A 27050-nucleotide genomic window follows, 5' to 3' on the forward strand; every position below is an offset into this window, starting at 1 on the left:
TTATTGAAGGACCTAAAGTTTAATCAACTTTGGGGGCAAAACGCCCACTCCTATTTCATAACACCAAAACAGCCGTTTGAATTCAAATTCTACCTAACGTAATGCCATGTTGAAGTTATGCGCAATTTGGAACCTTACAAATGTACATTTTTCGCATCAGCATGTCTACTATTCGCTCTAACGAAGGTACGATGCTGCCATCTGGAAAAAGTTTACTCTATGCGTGAAGCGTCGACCATTTAACCCGGCAAGGTATAGGAAGTGAAATTTCAAATGCTTATATAAAATTTATTACAATAGCTGTTTAAATTCTTTTCAGCACATGTTGATAGACTATTGATGGGCTACATTATAGACACATTATTTTGATTTTTATATTTTTTCCTCAATATTCTGCGGATTCTATAGCTTATCGTAAATCTAATCCCATACACTTAACAGAATTTAATTAAAAATAGTTTTGAATTTTTAAGTAGCATTCGAAAATTGACATCCTATGCTTTGCCATGTAAAGACATCGGAGCTTCACGCATAGGGTCAACTGTGGTAATTGCCTCCGTCATCGCGAATTATTGAATATTTTTCCAGATGGCAGCATCGTACCTTCGTTAGAGCGAATAGGGCGATATTCAAAACTGAAAAGGCAATAGATGACTCTTTTTCAGTGGTAGTAAAAACGAAATCCTGAAGCAAAGAAAGCACAATGGAAGATGAACTAAACACAAAAGGTTATGTATTCATATTACGCTTGATTTCTAATCACTACTTTTTCGATCCAGTTTCCTAATTGCAAGTAATTTACGTTTTTTCATTATTTCCCATACGTTTTGACAGTTCACCGACTACCATTCTTCCATGCGCTTGTGTTTGAAATTTGAGAAATTTGAGAACCCAGCGTAGCGCGATCAGTGAAAGGAATACAAACATCAGTGTCGCCGCTAGGCGGCCAGCACAGATAAACTGAATGTTCGAAGGGTTGTTGTCTGCACTTTTTGCCACTGGCGCCAACTGTTAGCGATTAATATCAAAATAAACAGTCGTTACCCTATTAACATCTGAACAAACGCCCGGATGTATGCAACCTTTAAACAAGCATGATTGTGTGCGTACGTTTACAGCATGGCTAACGCCGAACTGAAGCGGGGCGTTTTACCTCGCAAAACAATACATAAGCAGTTAAGCAAGCATTTTTTTAAAATGATTTATGTTTTCCCTAACGTGGGCAAACTACTCCCAGTCCCCCTACACATGTGCAATCATGCTTGCATATACGTTGCATACATAAAGACGTTTGATCAGATGTTATTGTTCAATGGATCATTAAACGGCTGCTATGGCAAGCATAGATGGTGCCACCGTAGCCTTGTGTGTTTGACAGAACAGCAATGCTGTCACAATGTTAAATCCCATATACAGTGGCGCCTTTGTTCTGATGCGGTGAGCACTGACAAAAACGGCCTTCAATGATCCATTATAGCATTATAGTAATTATAGTCAGTGTTGATTAGACTCATTTACCCGAAATTCGAATTGTGAAGCCATGAACTGTTATAACTGTGCGTTGTATTCCTGAGATGGAGGGGGAGGTGGTTGGGCTTACACATGGGATCCGACAGTTTCGATCTCGGTGGGCCGCAATTCAAGTTTCGGTGAAATGATTCGCACTCACTCACTCACTCATTTCATTTCACCGAAACTTGAATTGTGGCTCTCTGGGATCAAAATTGATCGATTTTGTGTGCAGTACTCTGTTGCGCTGTTGATCTTCTTCTTCTTCTTCTTCTTCTTGGCATTTACGTACCCACTGGGAGAGACCCGGCTTCTCAGATTAGTGTTCTTATGAGCACTTCCACAGTTATTAACTGAGAGCTTTCTTTGCCAGAATCACCATTTTTGCATTCGTATATCGTGTGGCAGGTACGATGATACTCTATGCCCAGGCAAGTCAAGGATTACGAAAGGATCCTGAACCGACCGGGAATCGAACCCAGACACCTTCAGCATGGCTTTGCTTTGTAGCCGCGGATTTTAACCACTCGGCTAAGGAAGGCCGCGCTTTAAACAAAATACGTGGAGTTGAGTACGGCTAACATAAGGTAAATTGGTAATCATCTCTATAGGTCATAATATGGAAGAAAAAGAAGAAAAAATCAGACAGAAGCAAACTTCAGCTTGCACAATGATTTGGGTTTAAGGGTGCAGGATCCGTCATTGATTTTGGAATTTTCAAAAGCAGTTTTATTGTTCAAAGCCAATAAAAATTACAGAAAAATGTGTTCACTATATTCTTTTCTCCAATCGGAATACAGTGAACACATTTTCATCGAAATATTTTTAGTTTTGAACAGAAAAACTGCTTTTGAAGTTTCGATGATGACGATGATAACGATGACGGAGCGTTGAACGTTAATGGAAAATAATGGTTCAGTGCGTTTCACTGCTTTTCACTGGCAAAATAAAGAGTCGTTCATCTTATCCTTTTCACCATCTTTGCCAATAGCTATCTTCTACAGCTGAACCGTTATTGGAATCTTCAATCAAATTAGGGATAAACCACTAACCTTCAGTCCAATCATCCGATTAAGTTCTGTTTTGAGATGCACATCAAAATATGGTTGGTCAAAAAATGTTTCATGTTTCTAGAAATTCACAATAGCTCTGCTTATTGAGAGAAAGAATTTATAGAAGAAATTTTCTTATTGTAAACATAAACTCTCACGTCTTTTCGAATGAATTAGGGAAACAAAATTATAAAACACTTTTATTTCATTGGTATCCTTTTTATTACAGGTTAAAAGTTTTGTCATGAAATACAAAGCTGAAAAGACGAAATAAATATATCGAAACTAGAGTGCCTTATACTTCATCTGAGATGTGAATCTTGAATTGTTATTTTTCATTGGGTCAGTTACAGGTAAAATATAAATACAGTATAAGTGACTTATTTGATTTTCCGTAAAAGCTCGAACACATGCCTAACATCGTCTGATAAAAAATAAATGAATCTACGTACGGCAATGCCAAGTTTTGATGGCCGGCCATTTATCTCACATCTTGTCTGTTGGTTTTGCGAAAAAAAAAATAAAACATGGTCTGACTCAGGGTTCATCAATCTCCGACTGCAAGGATTTTCGCATCAAATATTTAAATAGATTATTGTTATCATCGCCCGAGAATGTTAACCTTGGTTATAATTCGCACTGTGAGTCATTATTTTGGTATTGCTTTGAGTATAGCAAATCTCTATTTATAATTTACATTTTTTTGATTATTGTCCTGTCTACTTCTTCCTAACATTAATTAATTCTACGCTCGCTCTCAGCTCGTTCTGTCATGAGCCATTTGGTGACAAGGAGAAAAGCAGTGCCTAGTGCCAGTTGAAAGGTATCTATTATGTGAATGTCTTACATCCTAATAGTAGTGTTATTTTTCCATTTTATTTTCAAAAATTTATACAGTATATAGATTAAACGATAACAATAAGGTAGGAATTTGAAACAGAAAATATAAGGTAAATTTATTGGTTGCTAACTCTAGTAAATCCAACACTTAGAAAGAAACAACCTTCTTTTGTGTTTTGAATCGGACCATTCCGGTTGTGACTTTGGTTCCTGCCTGTTCGGTGGTGGTGGCTGGGATCAACTCATCGCACGCCGTTTCCGCGAGGACCTTCTTCAGATGAGCTGCACGGCGAGCTCGGGCAGCTTGCTTCTCTTCGAAATCCATCATTTCCTGGTCCAGATCGGCCAGACGCGCCCTGGTGGCGTTGGCTCGTTTGGCTGCGAAGGACTCCGCAGTTTCGTCCTTCCACTTGAGGGCACTCTTGGAGTCCAAGGCGGAGCTGCTATCGGTTACTGCTCTAATCTACGGTGGACAGGGGGAAAAGGTGGTTCAAGGCGGGCAGGTTCGATTTTGGGAAGTTCAACAACGAAGCAAGGTAGCCACTAGATTTAGTAGGATTCCGGAGCTTCCAGATTCTGAAGCACTGATTGATATTTCAGCTGCAGCGGGACAATGCAGGAAGGGAAACAAGCAGTAGGCAGAATAGAAAAGCGTAGAATTAGTTTTATTAGCAGCTAAAGCGCGCATAGCTCAAGGCATAGAAAATTAGTACGGATTTGTTTGATTAGACTCTAGCTAAGCAGTACTTTACCTTGAGTGTTTTCCTCACGGATTGCTTTTCGGTGGACGCAAGATCGCTGGAGTCGTCGTAGCTGGACAGTTTTTCGGCCAGTTTCTTGGCGGTCTGTTCACTCAGCTTGGACCGAGTTTCGCTGCGAACCTGTTCCAGCGTATCATCGCTCTGCAGTTGCTTCAGAAGGTTCTTGTTGGCGCGGATTCGGTTCAATGTGGCTTGGACCTGTAAAAGTGGTGAAGAGGTAGTGAGTCAGCTGTGGATTTAAAAATAACAGTTTCGATGGGCACGGGTGATTGCGGTTGCGTTCAGGTTGGTACTGTTTTAGAATCGAATGTGATTGAACTCGCGATGAATTACGGTCGGCTGTGTTGACATTCGGATACAGAGTGCAATGAACCAAGAATGCGTTGAAGAATTTGATCGCTTTGATCAAAGATGGAAATGTAGACAGTTGGTACCGTATTGATAAGAATTACAGGACGATTCGAAAGCCGGACACTAACCTTTTAATCGATATTCTATAACTGAATACCGATGTTTTTCGCTTAAAATTACGACGCCTTATACAATATCCATTAATAAAAGTTAACGAAATAATGATTTTGGATAAATTAGGGTCGATTTCTGGGATTCGATGCCATACGGAAATTCGAATCAACACGGCACAACAATAATGACAACATATATAGATTCATTAAAAAAAAATAGTTTGAGAAAAATATACATAGAATTTGTGTTTTGTACATATTCAGCATGTGGCCCAGCCCAGATACCTTTCTTAGAAGCCGTAGACATTACCACTAGGCTTAAGAGCTTCCGATGAATCAAGAAGCATGTTTGCTGTTAGACACCCAAGTAGAAGTGCTTGGAAAATTTGGTAATATTTGCGCTATTCTTTCTTGATGAATTGTCATACCATTTGTATGAGAAATCAACTAACAAAGTAATCACACTTCCATTATCATTCCATGTATTGATTCACGTGAGTGTATTGATTCACGACAGCTTGCACCGATGGGATTGGTGGTCCAATGGCTATCGCTTCTGCTTCGTAAGCAGAAGGTCATGGGTTCAATCCCAGGCCCGTCCCTTTCCTCGTACTTTGTGATTGTATCTTTCATTTGCTTCTATCTTCCACTACTAATATATCACGGTTGATCTATCACAGTTCATAGCATTCGCTGAAACCACAGGACGGCTGTTCGCTAGAACCACAGGAAACGGCTGTCATCCACGAACAACTGGAGTGAAGACAAAAACTTGGAACTGGAAAAGGTACTGTTTTGACAGCTGGCGCAAGAAGATAAATTATGCACTAAATATACACGATTTATAGACGGAGTAAACGTGACATTTCAAATTCGCATATTATTCTGGCGTTTACTTCGTATTTGATTGTGCAATTAGCTGCAGTTTTACACAAGGTAAGAATCGTATCCTGCCGTATAGAGTTGACCACAAAATTAACGATAATATGTCTCATGAGTATTTGATCATGCGACATATGTCGCTTATGCGCGAGGTTTATTGTGCACAAAGCCTCAATTTGTTAACTTCAACACTAAAGCCACGCTAAAGATGGCTGATCCTCTCTTCAGGGGGTTGGCTCGAACCAGAGACAACCAAAAATCCGTTTCCCTACGCTTCCATTCTTCCATCAAAGCACGCCTTCCCTTACGCCTGATACATAGGCGTTTGCAAACCAATCAGCAAGCCTCTCTGCCATAAATTTACCGCCAAAACACCTTCCCGTATGAACTGGCGTAGATGCAGGGGCATATCCGGTGTACTGTGTGAGCCAGTTTAATGCATTATCAATTCCTCCCCCTTCCTTTCATTGGTATGCATTCTGACGTAGCAGGCGCCATTGTTGCCTAAAAATAGAAGATCATCAGTACATATACACTGAGGGTGTCGTTTGTCCCAAGCAGTCATCTGGTTTGTTCCTTGTGTAAGTGCAGCTGATCTGGCGATACTGAAGTAGCAACAACGGACGGCGAATCAAGCTCAAGTACGCAAAGCAATAGCTTGCATATTTCTGAACGACCAAATAATTTTCATTATTGGTACAATGCAACCTAAATGTACGAACTAGGTCAGGGTTTATTAATTGAATCAGTTCGTAAACGAGCCAGTTTGAACCGTAAAACGAGGTTTTCCCTCTTGGAGGCTACTTGTAAGCAACTAATATTTATTATTTCAAGAAATTGTACTTCTTAGTATGCTAAGCATATCATTGATACTTATGAATCCTAATCAAACTAAAATGTGTACAAGCTAAGGTCTTCCAAAACATCCTTGTAGTTCAAGCCTATGATTCTACACGCGTAAAAGAAGATCTATTAATTATTTCTAGGGACAAGAGCAACTCATATTTCTAATCACTTGAATTGTTGAATTTTGAAAAGTTATTTATTTCGTCATGACCCAAGTTTTGATTACTTAGGCTTTCTAGTTCATTCGAAAACATAAGGGAACAGAAAAAATTCGAAATTATATATATTTAAATCTTTGCATATTAGCTATTTTTGTTAATTCGGAGACGTACTCGTCTATGGTCCAATAAGCTATAGAAAAGCTCAGTTTTTATGGCTTTTGCCATTCAGTTACATTCTGGTATTGTAATATTCTAAAGTGGTTGTAGTGGCTCACTAAGAAAAGTGGACAAACTACAAACTTCAGAATCAAATAATTAATTAATAGCTATTGCCTTAAGACTGCCATATTGAAACCATAACTTCTGTATCTGTATGTTGGGGATTTTTGTTATTTCCGTACGGGTTTGGGCCGAAAGGTCTCAGATTTTCATGAAACTTTTCCCACAGGCAGGACTCATCAATATATGAATAAAAAAATGAGAAAAATTCAAGGTCGCCTATTTTCCCGGAAAACTCAGTTGGATTTTTTTTGTTTTCCTCTGGCACTACTTTCCAAACAACGTGATTGATCGTGATATCAATGCATTGGAAAGTGTGTGGTAAAATTATTAACCTCATTGTCATCATTTGAAAACCATGATTGTAATTTAACAGAATATTTGAAATAAGTTTCAGTAACAAAATCTTAAGTGGATCGCTTTCACTCCAATTTTAAGTACTACTCCAAACAAAACAGAAATCAATAAAATAATGAAAATGTAATATTATTGTTACATAAACTCTCGCAGAGCTGAGCATCAGATAAAATGCCTGTATTTGATTATAGATTTAACCTTCCTGTTATTGCGCGATTTGCCATCGTCAGAACCACCACGCTGCAGTTGTGAACGAAAAGCGAGGTTTTTTCACCAGTGTTGTACAAAATACTTAGGGAAGATCGTGCCCAAACCCGGTGAGAATTTTGGTCGTATGCTGACAGGGAAGGGGGGTTTGCTTCTGCAAACCTGGAGCGTCTGTACTCCATGTTAGGAGCGGCTCACAACAGCGTCTGTTACTAGAAATGGTCGGGTCTCGGGTTTGAAAATTTAAAATTTTTCGGGTTCGGGTCGGGTTTCACAACAAAAAGAAATTTCGGGTACGGGTCGGGTTCGGGCTTGTATAAAGTCGGGTCCAGGTCGAGTTTTTTGAGAATTTGAAACAGAGTAACAACCTGGAAGCTTACCCATGCATCAAAAACAATGAATTTACCGAATCTATGACTAAAGGTCGAAAGACAAAAGGTCGAATGGACAAAAGGTCGAGTGGACAAAAGGTCGAATGGCAAAAAAGGTTGAATGGACAAATATTTCGGAAGAACGAAAGGCTATACTCTGTAGACGAAAAAGCAAGTTGTCCCTACACCAAGCACAAGCGCTATAGCTATAACAGACGTGGCGAAAACGCGCATATTTTCAGAAAGACCGTGCTGAGGGAGGTTAGATTTCAGATGGTCAACGATCTTTTTGAGATGAGATTTTGTTAGACTTTTCAGGTTGTAGTGCATCCAGAGTTACTGTGTACGTGCTGTAGTCTTATGTGCTAGAGCCACATTCCTTTCAGGCTCACATACACAGCTACAATAATTGAAGTGAAGAAAAAATTTTAAAACAAGAATCGAAATTGTAACACCTGGATCGCGCTTCTTCGACCGTATCATGTAGACCATCAAGACACCTGCATAATGAGGTAAAAATAGTTGTAGAGACTCTTCGTTACTGAGCAGTTGTTTTACAACTTGGATACTGATGGCGAGCGTAGCACCGATCATCGCATGTAACAAACGCATGCACTCCCCTTGCGCGCATTTAGAATTTTCGTGAACCTCCGTCTAGCGTAGCACACTACGATTCTGCTGCGTTTAAAGGCGGTTTAGTTGGAGACTCGTTATTTATTTATATTTTCCTGAGAATTATGTAACTCTAACTACATCAAGGTGCAAGCCACACGTTAAATGGTACGCTCTGTCACAATGTTCAAGGCAGCTAGGAGAAGCAGTTTGCCTAGACTTTTTCTGCTGCATGTGTTAAAGTGCTGTATGTAATGCCCTCTCCTCAGAGTAATATCATCAGGTGGTTCCGAAGAGAAATTAGTCTGAGTCCAAGAGTAATGTATGTGTTTTCTGCAGATCATCTCCTAATAAAAAGCATGATGCATAAATCCAAAAATGATCAAATTATCAGAAAAGCTCTCAGTAAATATTTGAGTCAGATAAAACTGTGATACCTAGCTCTAAGAACATTCAAAATCCAAAAAAAGGACAATCCTTTCTTAAAAATGCAATTGAATTCCCCATGAATACTCTAAAGCATGAAGAACAGCCGATATTTACAAGAATTGAAATTGAAAATTGAAAAAAAAAATACAGATAAGATGTAAATGTGAAATCTATTAAGAACAGCCGATGTTTAAAAGAAAGAATAATCGTCGATACAAGTGTCTACAACAGTATAAAATTACTATAGTGTATAACTCCAAAAGAACAGACAAGCTTTAAAAGGAGGACAAATCTCTATTGAAAATGTATCAAATAAAAAGCTAATAATAATTACTCTATGCTTTGGAGTATCAAAATAATAACAATTGACGGTCAGAAAATAAATCTTTTCATGGAAAATTAAAGCCTTAAATCAAATTATTGCTTCAAACGGCAGTTCTAAAGAACAGCTAAAATTTAAAAGAAGGAAAACTTCAGATGAGAATGGAGAAATTTGCGGTCAAAATAGACAACTTGGACCTTTCGTCCATTCGACATTTTATCTATTCGACCTTTTGTCCATTCGACATTTTATCTATTCGACCTTTTGTCCATTCGACATTTTTGTCCATTCAAGCTTTTTTTCCATGCGACCTTTTGTCCATTCGACCTTTTGTCCCTCGATCTTTTGTCATTTGACCTTCTGTCCTTCAACCTTTTGTCCTACAACCGAATTTACCATCTTTACGAACTCGAGTTTTGTCGGGTTTTCTCTTGAAAACATTTTTCAGGTTTCGGGTCAGGTTCGGGTTTGAACAGCGAAATTTTTTTCGAGTTCGGGTCGGGTCCGGGTTTGTTTTTGAATTATTGTCTCGGGTTCGGGTCGGGTGCGGGTTTGAAGAAATAGAATAAGTCGGGTTCGGGTTTGAAAAATGTGAAACCCGACCATCTATATATGTTACCCATGTCAGGAGCGGCTGATCATCGTCCGAGTGCGCACTATGGTCCTCCATACATTTAGGGAGAATGGTCCTTCTGAAATCTAGGGGGTTGGTGACAGGCCCTGCAAGCTTACCGTAAAACATATCAGCGCATGATCGTCAACGAGAGAATATGGACCAGAACAATCGGCAAAGACCACAGAGACGGAAATGAACTAGCGATTGGAAACTCGGTACGTGGAATTGCAAATCTCTCAACTTCATCGGAAGCACACGCATACTCTCCGATGTACTAATTATTCGTGGTTTCGGCATCGTAGCGCTGCAGGAGGTGTGCTGGACAGGAGCAATGGTGCGAATGTTTAGAGGTAATCATACCATCTACTAGAGCTGCGGCAACATACGTGAGCTGGGAATAGCTTTCATAGTGATGGGTGATATGCAAAGGCGCATGATTGAGTTGTGGCCGATCAATGAAAGAATGTGGATTTTGAGAATTGGAGGCCGATTCTTTAGCTTCAGCATAATCAACGTGCATAGCCCACACTCCGGAAGCACTGATGATGACAAGGATGCATTACACGCGCAACTTGAACACGAGTACGATCGCTGCAAGCACGACGTCAAGATCATCATAGGACAATTGAACGCTTAGGTTAGACAGAAGAAGGAGTTCAGACCGACGATTGGAAAGTTCAATGCCCACCGGCTGATTAATGAGAATGGCTTGAGAATGATAGATTTCGCTTTTTTAATGAATAAGGCCTTTTTCTACATAATTGACGTCAGAACCTATCGTGGTGCTAACATTGACTCCGACCACTATGTGGTAATTATGAAACAACGCCAAAAACTATCCCTCTTCAATGATGTACGGTACCGACGCCCGCCCCGGTACAATCTAGTGCGACTGAAACAACCAGATGTCGCCAATGCGTACGCGCAGCACCATAAGGCAGCGTTGCCGGATGACAGCGAGTACGATAGGACTCCTTTTGAGGACTGCTGGAGGACAGTCAGAGCGGCCATTGACGACGCTGCCGAAAGTATTGTCGGATACGTGGAACGAAGCTTAAGAAACAATTGTTTCGAAGAGAAGTGCGAAGAGGTTTTGGAGGAGAAGAATGCAGCGTGGGCTGCAATGCTGCAGCAATGTACGCGGCAAAACGTGGAACGACACAGACTGATGCGGAAACCGCAAACCCGCCTATTAAGGGAAAAAAGCGCCACCTGGAAGAGGTGGAATACCAAGAGATTGAGTAGCTGTGCCGTTTTCAAGAAGCGAAAAAGTTCTATCAGAAGCTCAACGCATCTCGCAAAGGCTTCGTGCCTCGAGCTGAAATTTGCAGGGATAAGGATAAGAGCCTCTTGACGGACGTACGCGAGGTGATCGAATGGTGGAAGCAGCACTATAATGAACACCTGAATGGCACAGAGAACACATGCACACAAGGTCAGGACGACGAAGGTGATGGCTACGTCAGCATAGCAGAAAATGGAAACCAAGCAGCTCGCACGATGAGACAAGTTAAGGATGCTATTCAACAGCTCAAGAACAACAAGGCCGCTGACAAGGTTGGTCTTGGATCCGAATTCATCAAGATGGACCCGGAAAGGCTGTTCGCTTGTCTGCATCGGCTGATAGTCAGAAAAAAAAAAACAGCTACCGGAGGAGTGGAAGCAAGGCGTTACATGTCCTATCTACAAAAAGGGCGAAAAACTGGAATGTGAAAATCATCGTGCAATCACTATCCTAGACGCCGTCTACAAAATGATATCCCAGATTATCTTCCGTCATCTATGACCTATAGCAAACGAGTTCGTGGAAAGTTATCAAGCAGATTCCGTCGACGGCCGCTCGACAGCAGACCAAATATTTTCCGTGCGGCAAATCCTCCAGAAATGCCGTGAGTATCAGGTCCCTACGTACCACTTAGCCATCGTTTTCAAGGCGACAAACGACGGTATTGACCGTGTAGAGCTATCGAAGATCATGGACGATAACAGCTTTACCAGGAAGCTTACAAAATTGAATAGAGCAACGATGCATGGGGTGCAAAACTGTGTGAAGATCTCGGGCGAACACTTCAGTTCGTGAGGGTCTCGGCGGAGACTACGACAGGGCGATGGACTTTCGTGCCTGTTGTTCAATATTGCGCTTGAAGGTGTCATGCGGAGAGCCGGAATTAAAAGTCAAGGCACGATTTTAACGAGATCCGGACAATTTGTTTGCTTCGCGGATGACATGGATATTATTGGGAGAAAATTTGAAACGGTGGCAGATTTGTTCACCCGCCTTAAACGCGAAGCAACAAGAGTCGGACTAATGGTGAATGCGTCAAAAACATAGTACATGCTGGTAGACTGAATTGAGCGCGGAAGGGCCCGCCTAGGAAGCAGTGTCAGGTGGTGGACGAGTTCGTCTACCTTGGATCCTTGCTGACCACTGACAACAATGTTAGCCGGGAAATACGAAGGCGCATCATCAGTGGACGTCGTTCCTACTATGGGTTCCTGGAGAAACTGCGGTCAAGAAAGATTCACCCCCGCACAAAATGTGTTATGTAAAAAACGCTTATAAGACCGGTTGTCCTCTACGGGCAAGAGACGTGGACTTTACTCGAGGAGGACTTGCAAGCTCTTGGGGTTTTTGAATGCTGAGTACTCAGGATGATCTTCGGCGGCGTGCAGGAGAACGGCGTGTCGCGGCGATGGATGAACCACGAGCTCGCCCAACTCTACGGCGAACCCAGTATCCTGAAGGTGGCTTAAGCCGGAAGGATACGCTGGGCAGGGTATATTGGAAGAATCTTGGACAACAACCTTGTAAAGATGGTGTTTGCCACGAATCCGGTAGTACATGAAGGCGTGGGGTGCAGCGAGCTAGGTGGATCGACCAGGTGCAGAAGGATCTGGAGAGCGTAGGTCGCAGTCGAGGATGGAGAGAAGCGGCCATGAACCGAGTGAATTGGCGATGCGTTTTTTTGCGAGGTTTAATCAAGTTAATTGATGTAGAAACAGTACATAAATCATAATTAGGTGTCCTGGTCGCCTATTTATTAAGATGGGGACGGAATATGAGAATCTAAAGTTACGAACGAGATCACTGTGAAAAAAGTCTTTAAAACCAAAAACGCCTCGGGATCAAACAGTATTGCAAATGTTGCTTTGAAAGCAGCAAATAGAAAAACACGAATATGTTCAGCACAACGTGTACAAAAATGAATCAATAAAGGTAACTGGCTTGGCATGTATAAGTAATCCTGCCTAGTTTGGGTAGTAGCTACGGCTAAGATATTTCAGATCAGTATTTAGCGTAAAAGAACAAAAACAAATTTTGGTAAACCCGTTCGAAATACTACAGCCCATGTAGCGTTAATTTTTATCTTGGTAGACTTGGTGGACCCAGCTTTTACTGCTTTCAACAACCATGAAATGGCAAACTTACGTCATCTTGATTATACATTTAAATATAAATTCGCAGATGTTGCGTTTAAAAAACCCCCGGTTAACAAGCTGGGAACTCTATATTGAATTGATTGCGACCAAATTTCATGGATCCGCTCCGTCCATTGGAAGTCTTAGTACATTGGGTGTTTCCACATCTGGTGAATTGGGAGACATTAGTCCTTGCTCCGAGTGATCGCCCAATTGTTTTCCACTTTTCACATAGGACATTTTCCACACAATTCCCTTCCGGCTATCTGTACAGAATATACTCAGGCTGCTATTAGAATTCGTGCTGAACATGGAACTGAATTCATTTAACTTTGTAAACCTTGTATACCTGGCCATTCTTCCATCGCTGGAAATGAATTGGCTGATGAGCTAGCTCGCAATGGATCATCGCATGACATCTTTGGTCCTAAACCATCTATTCCGTTTCGAAGTGCTGGGTGAAGCTTCACATCAATTCTTGGGTGGTAACTCAGCACTAGGACTCGTGTCGTCAAACAAAATTGAACATTACTGAGCCATCCCCAAAGGTGGCAAAGTATTTAACAAATCTGTCAAAGCAAAATTGCAGTCTCTTGGTCAGAGCGTTGACTGGCCACTGCCGACTCAACTAGCACATGGCAAATATTCACCGTGCTGATTCATTTGTGTGTGATAGTTGTGATTCCGATTATGGAACTTCGTATCATCTGATATGTAACTGTCCAGTTTTCGCTCAACTGTTATTCAATTTACTTGATAAACACTTATTAAGTGAAACTGATTTCAGAAGCCTGAATCCTTAGAACATTCTCTTATACTTTAGTCTCTAGCTATAGGCTCTCTTTACGTTTATATGTTTTGCAGGCCCTTTTCAGGGCACTGTTAGAATCTATCGTGGTATGAATATACTCGCAATTAGTTAACGAATACCACGCTGGTTTACATGAAATCGATCAACAATTTTGAGAGGTATTCGACATTTAAGGATAGATAATGGTTGAAAATGGTTTATCAGCGAAACTAATTTGGCTACATATAACGCTCGATGGATCAAAATAAGGTGAGTGTAGACTTCGTTTGTGAAATCAGCAGTGAGACGCACTGCTCAATAACGAAATGAAGATCTTGCGAAAAAAGCAACGGTATTGTCATCAGATGGTCGATATGTCGACAAGTCTTATAAGTCCATCTCAATAAAAACAATCGCAGGACAGTAATGGAAATTTAGATCAACTGAATAAACAAAAATTGTGAATTTCTTGGACCTAAACGGCTGATTTACTTTTGATCATTTTTCCATATGCAAACGCATTCTTGTTCCAATAATATTTTTTGGTATATCATGGTCATCATTAACCAAGTGACGATATGTGATACTTCCTCTTCATGTTAGCGATTAGTACTAATGAATGTTATACATATGAGGATTTTTCTACGAAACAATGGGGTAAAAGCTACAACCATCTATCTAAAATTAGACTCAAACGTAAATTTTGACCGAATATGTTTCCTTTTGCAAACAATTGACAACCGAAAGGATCGAACAAAAAACAACTGACTTCGCGAGAAGTCACAACGACTATGACACCCAACAAAAAGCATGCCTGATTTGTGTGTGTGCGTGTGAACGATTGATTCATGAGGTGCTCAGTGATTCGATTGAAAAATAAGAGTACAGCTAGACTGAGACTTTTTTTTCTAGAAATATCACATTTTATTATCATCATTCCTGTAAATATTCCTAAGCTACAATAGGTTGCGCTGAGTATAAATATTGAAGGTTAATATATTATTCATAATTACAGATATTATTTAATTTATTTGTTATGTGATAAATAGCCATCAAAGCAGGGTTGAGCACATATTCCGAACCATTCGATGTTGGAATCGGTTCTTAGGTTTTGTTTTTGTAGACATAATCACATTTCATAGAGAAATACTACTAAATGTATCCATATGATTTTAATAACAAGCGCTCGTCATTCTAATATATCGATTCGGTGCTTAGATGGTAAAATTTCGTTCGCCTATCTATGTAAAGTGCAGTATAATTTTTTTTCGAGCTCGAATAATTTGTTTTTTTCCTAACTACAAACATTTCGTGTGTACACACAACAGATCAACATTCCTAAAGTATGCTACAAAGGTAGTGGCTACAAAATCATGCAAAATATGGAATTCTAATATCAGAGAGAGACTTGCTTTGCCGTTGTTCGATTAGTGTTGGAAACATATTGAATCAAAAGTTGTGATTAGTAAATAGAGGAGGTATACTCAAACCAGGTAGATTCATTGGTTAAACATTGAAGAGTGTTCTATTAAATGATTTAGGAGCAACCACAACCGCAGCCGGTGCTGTTGTAGTAGTTGTAGTAATTGTAGTAGTCGTAGTAGGATCGTGGGATGTAGTGCGAATCACTCGGCAGTGGGATCACGTAAATGACCGAGTTGTCCCGATTGACGTCCGAGCGTCTCAAGAGAAAACGTCTGAGTCTCACCTGCTCGTCGAAGTCGTTCTCCAGCACGGAACTGCTGACCGGGGCCAGGCTGTGGCTGCGCAGCTGATCCGAACGCGAATCGATGATCGACTTCTCGTGGATAACCTTGGAGGCACGGGCCCGGGCCATCGACAGGTCCTCGTCGAACTCGTCTCCGTTGAAGTCGAACAGGGGCTTGCTGGCGAGAGGGGAAGCGCGGTGCATCGATGTTTGCTCGCGGTCGGCCGATCTGTGGATGGGAAAGATGGGGTCAGGTGGAAAATTGTTGAACAATACGGTTAAAACTGAAAACTATGAATAACTAGTCGAGGATTTCATCAATAAACGGTCAATAAATTTAGAAGGGTGGCATAAAATCAGCACAAATCTAGAAATGATTCTCACATAGACCAACTTATGAATCATTTAGAATTTTTCCGAATCTCCTCCTAATCACCTACGATAGATAGGCCAAGGAAGTCCCATTGAGAATCTCAGTTGATCAACGCATCTGCCAAGAATATCGCAATCATTTGATCGAAAGCTATTTGTCCAAACCTTAACAAGATTTTTTTCTATGATCTTTGAGAGGCTCCAGTCTAATGAAATATTTAAGTAGTGGATTATTTAATATAGGCAATCGCCCAATCTTCATGGCATCTTCTAAAGAAGAAGTGTTAGACATAACGCTCTTCTCAAATAGAATCAGTCACGAGTCGACGGATTGGTATGTATCAGATGAGGAATCATTATCTGATCAACGCTACATCTTCTTTGAACATTCAAATGTAACTGCGCAAACTTTGCGTTTTAGGTATCCCCGATCAAAAATGGTTTGGATGATGCCGTTGATCCTACAACATCCTACATTATGGAAGCTTTTGAAGAATCATGTCCTCTGCGGTCTTTGAAGACTACTAGAAGGATCCCATGGTGGAATATCGATTCGACTAGACTCAGGAAACAATGTAGAAAGAGTTGGAACGGACATCGTTTAGCTAGATCAGAGTCATTCGAGTTGGCTCGAAAGGCTCACAAGAAAGCTCTTCGTTCTGCTGAACGATCCGGTTGGAAAAACCTTTGTACAAATGTTTTAGTTTAAGTAAAATCAGTCGGCTGAACAAAAACCTTGCACAATCTAAGGATTTCCAAGTGAACAAAATTCGCTTACCCAATGGTAACTTCGCTTCTTTCGATGAAGAAGTTTCAGAATGTTTATTCAATACACATTTCCCCGGATGTGTGGATATAGCATGAACCAAATATCTTTTCATGTAGTTACGAGTATTTGGCTTTGGCTCGCAGTATCGTAACTAATGAATCAAATCTAGGCGCACTTAATTATTTTGCTTCTTTCAAATCTCCATGAGTAGATGGGATTTATCCAGTTATTCTCCAGAAGGGATTTAAGTTTATCAAACATATTTTGAGAAAGCTACTTATAAGCAGTTTTGCTACCGGCTATATCCCTAGATCCTGGCGTGATATCACTGTGAAGTTTATCCCGAAAGAAGGGTGTGCGTCGTATGAGGAAGCGAAGAGTTTTAGCACCCCTTTCTTATGAACCTACCTACCTACGACAGCAACGCTACCAGGATGTTCTCCCTGCGGCCACTTAATCGCTGTAAGGGTCGATATCGACCGTAGGGCACCGGTATGACCTACGTAGCCGACTGCGAACCCTTGGACCACCTGTTGTTTAGCGTCTGCACTAGCCACTTCTCGAGTCCACTCGCCACCTCCTTTGTAGTTCCAAGACGATGTGGGTGATAGCCGATGAAACGGCATTCCAGCCAAGCTCGTCTTCACACATCCTCTGAACCAGATTGTCCGGAGTCGTGTCCCCACCGCATGTGGCAAACATGCTGTCACGCATTGTGCGGAAACGCGGGCACACGAACAAAACGTGTTCCGCCGTTTCCTCTACACCTGCGCAAACTGGACATTCGGGAGAACCCTCATGACCGAAACGGTGTAGATATTGTCTAAAGCAACCATGGCCCGAAAGGACCTGTGTCAGGTGGGATGTTAGTTCCCCATGGCGCCTATTGATCCAGATATCTACCCTCGGAATCAACCTGTGAGACCACACTCCCTTGGTGGAACTGTGCCACGCACACTGCCATTTGGCCATAGAGGCCAGTCTGGCAGTCCTGCGTATGCCTCTTGTGCCGCGCCTTTCGAAGCACTCTATGTCTTCCATGATAAGGATACCAATAGGCACCATACCGGTGATGACGCAGAGTGCATCGTGTGACACGGTACGGTACGCGCTCGCAACCCTCAGGCATATTAGCTTATAAGTACTTTCTAGCTTGCTACGGTAGCTGTCGGTACTTAAAGCCGGGCCACCATACCTCAGTATGGACGAGGCGACACTGGCCAGAAGCTTACGCTTACTGGCGTACACCGCAGAGCTATTGGACATCATCCGGGATAGTGCCACAATAGCTGTGTAGGCTCTCTTGCAGGCATAATTAACGTGGCTAGGCTACCGAAGGTAAGCTTATCGTCGATCATCACCCCTAAGTGTTTGACGGAGCGCTTTGAAGTGATCGTGCAGTCGCCTACACTGATCACCGCTTGCTGCACCGACTTTCGGTTGTTGACAACATCCGCCTCAGTTTTGTGGTGAGCCAATTCCTAAAGCTCATCCACTCCTCCACAATTGCGATCGAGTTGGCTGCAGTCAATTTCACTTCTTCGATCAAATCACCGTAGACCTCCAGCGTAATATCGTCGGAAAAGCCAACGATGACCACACCCGCCGGACATCTTAATCTCAACACCTCGTTGTACATGAAATTCCATAACACTGGAAGCAGGATGGAACCTTGAGGGACTTCTGAGGTTATGTGAAAGCACTTCCGACCTACCTCTGTGTTGTAGACTAATACCCGATTCTGGAAATAACTCCCGAGAATGTTATAAAGGTACTCGGGTATCCCCAGACGCAGGAGCGCATCAGCAATAGCCGCCCAACTAGCACTATTGAATGCGTTCCTTGCATCCAGAGTCACTACTGCACAATAGCGAATTCCCCTCCTCTTACGCTGGAGTGCTATCTCAGCGGTTTTTTTTTAACCGTCAGAATAGCGTCTACAGTGGATCTCCTTTTCCGGAAGTCGAACTGGTTGCTTGAGAGTCCATTTATACCCTCGGTGTACCTTAACAGTCTGTTAAGGATGATCTTCTCGAGCACCTTCCTCGCCGTGTCGATCAAGCATATTGGTCTATACGCCGACGGGTCACCGGGTGGTTTTCCAGCCTTTGGCAATAGTACCAGGCTCTGCCGCTTCCAAACGTCGGGAAAAACTCTCTCGTCCAGGCATCTCTGATTGGCAGATCTGAACATCCCGGGAGCCTCCGCAATTGCAACTTTGAGGGCCAGGTTTGGAACTCCGTCTGGACCTGGTGCCTTACCTGTTCTGAGGGATTTTGCAATCCCTGCAAGTTCCTCTTTGATTACCCTCTCCTCATCGCCAGCCCCAATCCCCGGCTGTCCTACGAAAGGAGGCCAAGGGCTAGGATTATGTTGCGGAAAAAGCCCCTCGATGATCCCCTCCAGCATCTCTAGAGATTGTTCTGTAGGAGCCATTGCACCACTTGTCTTCGCCATAACGATCTTGTAGGCATCGCCCCTCGGATTCGCATTGGCACTCTAACAGAGTCCGTCAAAGCATGCCTTTTTGCTTGACCTTATCTCGGATTTCAGCGCGACTTTGGCAGCAGTGAACGCCACCCGTCGTTCGTCACGCTCCTCCTCAGTACGTGCTCGCTGCATCCGCCCCCTGGCCGGTAGGCAGGCACGGCGCAGGTTCGCAATCGCTTGAGTCCACCAGTACGCCGGTGGTCTCCCATTCCTAGGGTGGACTTGCCTAGGCATGGTCACATCGCATGCATGCGAAAGCACCGCTACCAGCTCGTCCCCGCTTAAGCCGAGGAGGTTACGCTCACAGCGGAGCGCCTCTCTAAGTACTTCGTCATTGAAGTACGATGTCTTCCACCTACAAGGACTTGGCCTTGACCTAGCCGATTCCTCTACTCGCTGCCTGCTGTTGTTGTAGTCTATACTGTAGCGAACCGCCAGGTGGTCACTGTGAGTATAGGCATTGTGTACCCTCCAGATCGAACTACTCGTTAAGCCAGGACTACAAAAAGTAACGTCGATAATAGACTCCACTCCGTTACGGCTAAAGGTACTTTTGGTACCAACATTAGCCAGATCGACATCTAGCACGGCCAGTGCCTCTAGCAGGATTTGACCCCGCTGGTTCGTGATACGGCTTCCCCATTGCACGGCCCAGGCATTGAAGTCACCCGCTTTTACTACTGGCCTTCGCCCTGTCAGCACGGTCGTCATACAGTCCAGCATCTGCGTGAACCGCTCAATCGCCCAACTCGGAGGCGCATAGCAGCTACAGAAGAGGACCCCGTTTACCTTGGCGATCACGAAGCCCTCGTAGGTAGTAGACACCAACTCCTGGAAGGGGTATTTACCCGTCGTCCATATCGCCGCCATTTTTCCGGATCCATCCACGACCCAGTTGCCGTTGCCGGCGGGTACTCGGCATGGGTCCGATATGATGGCAATATCCGTCCCCCATTCAGCAACTGACTGATACAGCAATTGCTGAGCTGCGTCACAGTGGTTCAGTTTCAGCTGCGTTACCTGCACTGTGACTTTTCAATTATGGCTCTTTTGAAGGTCGGGCACCTTGAGCCTCCCGTTTGATGCTTGTTGTTCACAGACTTCCCGGAACAAATCAAACACTTTGGAGGGTTCTTGCAGCCTAGTGCCTTATGACCTTCCTCACCGCATCGCCTACACAACTTGGTCCTATCAGGGCCTTTACAGCCCCAGGACTGGTGTCCTGGTTCCCTACACCTGAAGCAGATCACCGGTTGCTCGTGTATGGTCAATGAGCATATTGATCAACCCACCTTGATCTTCCCTACCTTAGCGGACTTATTAGCGTCCGCGACAGGTAGCTGTACTAAGGCCACCTGAGTTCCTGCCGGACCTTTCCGTAGCCGAACGGCAGCGGTGGGCACCTGTACCTCGCACTGTTGCCGCAGTGCCGTGACGAGCTCTTCTGCGTCAGTGATCTCGTCAAGATTCATCACATTCAGTGTCACTGCCTGCGTTAGAGCCCTCACCTCGACATCCTCGCCAAGGACCTCTTCCGCCAAACTTTAGTAGGCGGCGCCCTTACGCTCCTTGTCGCGGTTAAGCTCGAGGATCATTTCATCTGTACGAGTGCGTCTGACACTACGTACGTCGGCTCCTAGATCTGTGAGCTTCGCGTCGCTGCGTATCGCATGTTGAGGCACTTAATGAAGGCTCAAGTGACATGCGCCAAACGGAGCCACATGTGGGGAAGTGAAGGAATTCGATTTTATAGTTTGGGATGAGAAGCAAAGTTTTCTGTATTATCACTATCACATTAATGAGAAAATGTAGACGTTAGTGAAAGAAAGAGTGGATGAGAGTGGTAGAGAGTTTATTGGATTTCAAAAATTCCTATTTCGACTCTTCCTTAGGCTGCAGGATTGGCAGAAACTCATCTGCAAATTCGAGGCTATTCTGCGGAGTAAATATTCAACTCAGAATTCGTGACACAAATATTCACACGATTTGACGTTTCTTTGGACTTTAGATCCACCAACAATTCGCCACTTGCACCAAAGAACCCGTTATCCGGAATAAACCAGTATGTGACCAGGTCATCCGAAACCTCTTGACTATTCTTCTTTTGATTTAATTTGTCAATTCTTGAAATTCAATATGTCTGCAAGATAGCTCTCAGAACCGCCAATACAATGGCCACTTCCCCTGAAGAACAGGGTATACAAAACAACCTGGCATGTGATCAAGTCGTCCAAAAACGTTTGAATCACTCTTCTTTAACCTTGATTTGGGAATTTATGAAGTTTGATGTCGCCAACTAGGTTTCAGAACCGCCAATTTAGTGGACATTTTTCCCAGAGAACCGGGTAACCGGAAGGAAAAAAGGGCAAAACGTCAAAAAACAAAATGTCGAATGCTAAACGTCAAATACCAAAACGTGGAAAAGACAAAATGTCGAAGAGAAAATTCGAACAAGAAAAAAGAATGCAATTTTCTGCGAAAGTCGATACAAAGCTAACGTGAAATTCAAACACCAAACAATGTTGCATATAGTAAAGGCAGAATTTTTTTTTACTATTTTTTCAATGCTATTTCCGGGATGTTGTAATATTTAGCTAGTTATGGAACTGATAGTAAAAAATCAAATTGAAAACAGCCAAAACTTGTTGGAAATGTTTAGAATTTTTTAAAGCTTCTGTCAAAAAATTGAGTCTCTTTTTGGAGTGCTAAATATAATCAAACTATGAAAGGACTCGTTTTTGCTCCAGTTTGACGTTTGCGCAGTATCGCTACCTAGTCACTGTTTGGTCAAATCTTGTATTTCAAGTATTGGGTGTTAATGTTCGCTTGACTTTGTTTTGAATTGATAATTTTCAAGTTATGTCTGTTTGTCTGTGTAAATTATCTGCACAAATAATAAATCATGGTATAGAAGTCAATTCAGTAGTAAATATTGAAAAACTTGCCGGATATCCTGATATTTATATATGCGATCCTGAATATCTGTTGTAGGAAAGGAAATCGATCAATCTAATCAAATGCATTTTTCGACGAAACAATGAATTCATTTTTAAAGAATAAATAATTCACTAATCGGGTAACGATTGTTTACATCGTTCTGAAATGCTAGCAGTTGATGTCAGCAGCGAAAATTACAGACAACAACTTTTCGAACACTCAATTCCTGTAATCGACCACCAAACAACGACACTGTCGTTTGTATTCCTCTCATTCAGCGTGGTATGCTCGGTTGTCAAGTGTTTCATACTTAGGCTTCAATTTTAATTTGCTTCAACTGCTGCATTAGGTACTTCTGTTCTCATCATTCTCATTTGTTCCATGCTTACTCTTATGAAAGTTGGAAATTTGGCTGTTTCCAACGCTGTCCGCATCGCAACCATTTTTTCCTTAGCAACGCTAGTTATCCAAGAAACTTCGCTTGAAAAATAACTGAATTCGACGTTTTGTCCCTTCGGTGTTTTGGGATTCGACGTTTTGGCATTCGACGTTTTGTCTTTTGACATTTTGTACCTAAACCGTGTGTACACCAATCATGCGCAAGCCGTTCAAACCCTCACATGAACATCTTAGTAAAAAATTATTGCGTTTGCATCACACCGAAGCGGAGATAGGCATTTTAGTGAAATTTCATGCCAGCAAACGTAGCATACATTAAAAATAATTAGCCTTGTGTTTGGATTTATCAGCATCTCTGGAAAAACTGCTCCGTTGACTGAGGTTTTCAATAACAGTTTAATTTGAACGCAATGCTTTTCACTTCTTCAGCCATAAAAACGACTAGCTGCATTTTACGTTTCGTGACAGCGGAATCTGCGCTGCATATGACGTTAATATTTTTTCACTTCACGAGGCTCTCTCAGGTTCAGACTAGAGCGGATATTACGTAATATAGACTATCTTGATATCAAACGTCATACTTCTTATTTCCAGTGAAAACTAGATGTGAGGTTTCTGATATCAAGAGAACCTACGCAGTACGAACGAAACCTGTAAAATTATAGCGAGTCGAATGTAACAAAAGGACTCCATCATATGTGATAGATATTTATGTGCGATCTTAAAATTACATTGCTGCTGGTTTGAAGAAAGCTATAATTAGCTACCAAACTAGATGAATTTATAAAAAAAGTTCTGATCGGGTTTTGAACTTGCGACCTCCGAAGCGGTAGCAACATGCCCGAATATTCTCGGCTGTCTCACCACCTTAGTGAGTAGTTGACGAAAGTTGAACACGTTCAGCGTAAAATTAGTGTATCACAGAATCGCTTCGACGTTTGGTGGTTTCATCGAGAAGTGATTGAAAGAGCAGTCAACAATGCGGAGCGTTCTCTCGGTCGCGTGATTTTTAAGCGTGGCTGGGTTTGTTTTGTGGCAGATTCATGTAAATTTCTAGCGGATTAAACTGAAATATACTTGGAAGGGCCATGATTGGTTGACAGATGGTCATATTTGCTTCAGCTGTTGGCTAACGCGTGTAATTTTCAAATGCCTGCCACAATTTTCCGTCGATGTCCAAATTGCGTGCTGATTAATATTCACAAATTTTTGCTGTGTATATTACGTTATATCAGCTCTAGTCTGAACCTAAGACAAGACGTATCAGGTAAAAGTACAAAAATGGAACCAATTGCCTGTCAAAAAAGACCACTTCTCATTGGTCGTTTTGGCAAAGGCCTACTTTCACGTCGTTGAGTTGGATTGAAACGGGGCACTTTGTTGCTAGCCCGGCCGTGTTGCTAGATCATAGATTAGAGTTTTCATCAAATAAATGAAAAATTTTCATGAAATCTTTTTGTTTCAAATCTATTTATATTCGATTTTGGAGTTTTTTTTTCTATCTTTATTAACGAGATTGATTTTGGAGTTTGTCGCATGTGCTCCTACAATTCTAAAATGAATAAAATATACTTAATTTAGAGCTTCTTGGTTTTCTCTACAAGTACTGCCGGTTTTGAATATAAACCTGAATTTTTAAAAACAGAGCATCCTCTATTGCACTAAATGAATGAAGCGTTTAAGAAACAACCTATTTATGAACCTTGATATTTGAAATTGTGCACAAGATTTGTTTAAAAAGAATAATGGTAGCACTGGTTTTTGTATCGTCAAGGTTATCGACTGAAAAACAACTGGGCAGTCTTAGTTGAGCTGTCACGTCCTGTCCTAGGTCTGAACTTAGCATAAGCTGAGAATTAGCCTCTGTCTAGTGAGGAAGTAACTTCATGAAAAAGAAAATATAAAAAATAATCAAAATTTAATGATGTTAAAATTAGTTTTAGCAAACATCTCACTTCTAATACAGAATACCCAGGTAGAAGGAATTGATATAATTCTTCAAATCTTCAAACACGGAAAAAAGTTCGTTCTCGCATCTGTGAACAGCTGTCATGAACTCTAGAACTAGTAAAGTAGTGTAGTGAAGTAGATCATGTTTAGATGAATGTGTTGCCTGATTTCGAAAACGTTCATGAGTATATGACGGTAGTTTACGATGCCATTTTGACAGTTTACGTTTTCTAGAACTCTTCTTTAAGTGTGAAGTGAAGGTTTTGATAATCGAAAAAAGTACACTGTGGTGAAAGGTTTAAGCTTAGATTTGTCCATTCCACATCACAGTTTATAAAACCACAACCCGTACGAATCTTACATCAGAACCGTGTTCCCGACTAGAGGCTTGTAACAAAAATATAATAAAATTTTATCAGAATATGATATGCATATCATATTATGATATAATTTTGTTAGGCTCCGTCATTCATAGAACATAATAAAACAGAAATATAACATAATGTGTTTCATATCCCTTTAAGATATTTTTTTGTTCATTTTTAACAACTTTATAACAACATAAATAGATAGTTATGTATTTCAATAATATACAATATTATCGTATATCGAACAGTATTATAATTTTGATACTTTGTATCAAACATTATAACTTGGTTTGAAATGTTTTTGATAGAATTAAAACACATTTTGTTATGTTTATGTTACTATTCATACACTTTTTGTTATAATTTTAGTTATTTTAACAACATCCTGCATCAAGTTTGTAACAACCTATGTTCGAAAAACACTTATAACATAATAACATATGCTGATATAATTTTATTATGTGCCCTTAGTCGGGTTTACATAAACTTGACATCGCAGAAACAAAAGCGATTCGAGCAGTACACTCGCCACGGCATCAACCTTGATTGGCGGAGGTTGTTCGACCGCATTTGCCAATCCTATCAACCCTGTGGTGTAGCACGGTGAACCCAATCCACGTCAGTCAAGTCTTTCCATTCGTTTATCTAATTTCCAAGATTTATTTCTGTAAACATGCGCCTCATCTGTGGCTCTAATCGAGTTCAAGTTTGCTGGGCACCATAAGATCGCCAAACCGACCGACGGTTAACCATGCGTACCCATCGTCAAACATGTGTCTTCGCGTCTACTGTTTATGATGTCGGTTGGTTGAGCCATTATGATGGGATGTTATGTCTGTTGAAAAATACTTACGCTGGTCTGCGGCTTCTCTCGAGTCGGGCCAGGGCCTCTTTGTAGTTGTTCTCCACCATGCCCAGGTTGGAGGCGTAGACGCGGGTGCGGAATCCGGGACGGCGACTCATTTTGGATGTGATTTTGTTGTTGGTTTGGTGTTGCGAAGGTTAGTTTGTGGCAAAATATAAAGGGGTTAGTTGAGCTGAAATGAAAAAGAGAAAAATATAATTAAATTTGGTTGGAATTATATATCTGGAGGTAACCTGCAATGAGTTCTTAAAAGGATTGCTTCAAATGTCAGGATTTTTAGAAGATTTGGGCAATCTTTGGGCAAAGCTTTGGGCAAGCATTTAAGAATTCTATGTATAACTCTTTCAGAAATGTATCCCTTATTGAGCAGGAGCATGAATTATTTTAGAGCTATTTAAAATATTCTACATAATTTACTTTCATTCGGAACTCAAAAGAGATCCAAACTTTTTTTTTCATCGTAACGATCGACTGGAAGGAGCATGTGGTGGAGTTGCTATCGTATAGGCCTATAAAACATCAACTTTTTTTGTCATTTGAAACTTTTGGTGTTTCTGTTGAATCACAGCTTGGTAAATATACTTTCATAGCTGCCTATTTGCCTTTGTTATGCACTGCACAGCAAGTTAAATTGCTTCAAACTGACTTGTGGAAATTGACTTGCAATAAGTCATTTTTTTTGTCATTGGTGACTTGAATGCCAAACATGCCTCATGTAATAATTCACAAAGCAATCCCAACGGCAGAGTTTTATTTAATGAGTGCTCTTTAGGATATTTCTCAATTTAGTACAATGTGTTAGCATTCCAAATCCAACTCCTGCAAGTATCAACTCCCATCATTTCATCAAGTGGATTCTTGAGCATCTTCCAACTTCTGTCAACATGTCATCACACTCGTTATCGTTCTAACGGAGAACATCTTCTCATTTAATGAACAAACATCCTGGCGCAAACAATCCGATCGTCTCATCAAACACGTTTGTCCTGCCGCGTTCACCCGGAACGAAACCAGCGCGCCACCATATCAATCGTTGACTTCATTGAGCGAAAAATTTGGCGAAAAATAAACATTCTGGTCGGGTCGGGAATGTTTTTCTTCAAGTCGCCCACGCCCCTATATCTAGGGGTCGATCTTCATGCCACCGTGCCGCGGAAGCTATTTAAAGATCAGCTGGTTTGCTCCCTCGGCATGCCCCAGCAAGATATCTACTATTACTGCACTCCGAGAAGAAAATTACACAATCGGAACACCTTTGAGGAGTGTATCGAAAG

General features: G+C 41.6%; 1 protein-coding gene across 1 annotated transcript in view; it reads right to left on the reverse strand.

The window, feature by feature from the left end:
- Positions 1-2764: 2764 nt before the first annotated feature.
- Positions 2765-27050, reverse strand: part of LOC5564472 — a 47920-nt gene continuing 23634 nt past the window's right edge. The window contains exons 2-5 of the mRNA XM_021842115.1: positions 25765-25948; positions 15627-15855; positions 4154-4360; positions 2765-3864 (exon numbers count right to left, since the gene is read on the reverse strand). Of these exons, the coding sequence (XP_021697807.1) occupies positions 3550-3864; positions 4154-4360; positions 15627-15855; positions 25765-25874 (861 nt within the window). The 5' untranslated portion in view covers positions 25875-25948 and the 3' untranslated portion in view covers positions 2765-3549. The remainder of the gene's footprint in view (positions 3865-4153; positions 4361-15626; positions 15856-25764; positions 25949-27050) is intronic.

Source organism: Aedes aegypti, chromosome 2 (assembly GCF_002204515.2).
Source record: "Aedes aegypti strain LVP_AGWG chromosome 2, AaegL5.0 Primary Assembly, whole genome shotgun sequence".
NCBI lineage: Eukaryota > Metazoa > Arthropoda > Insecta > Diptera > Culicidae > Aedes > Aedes aegypti.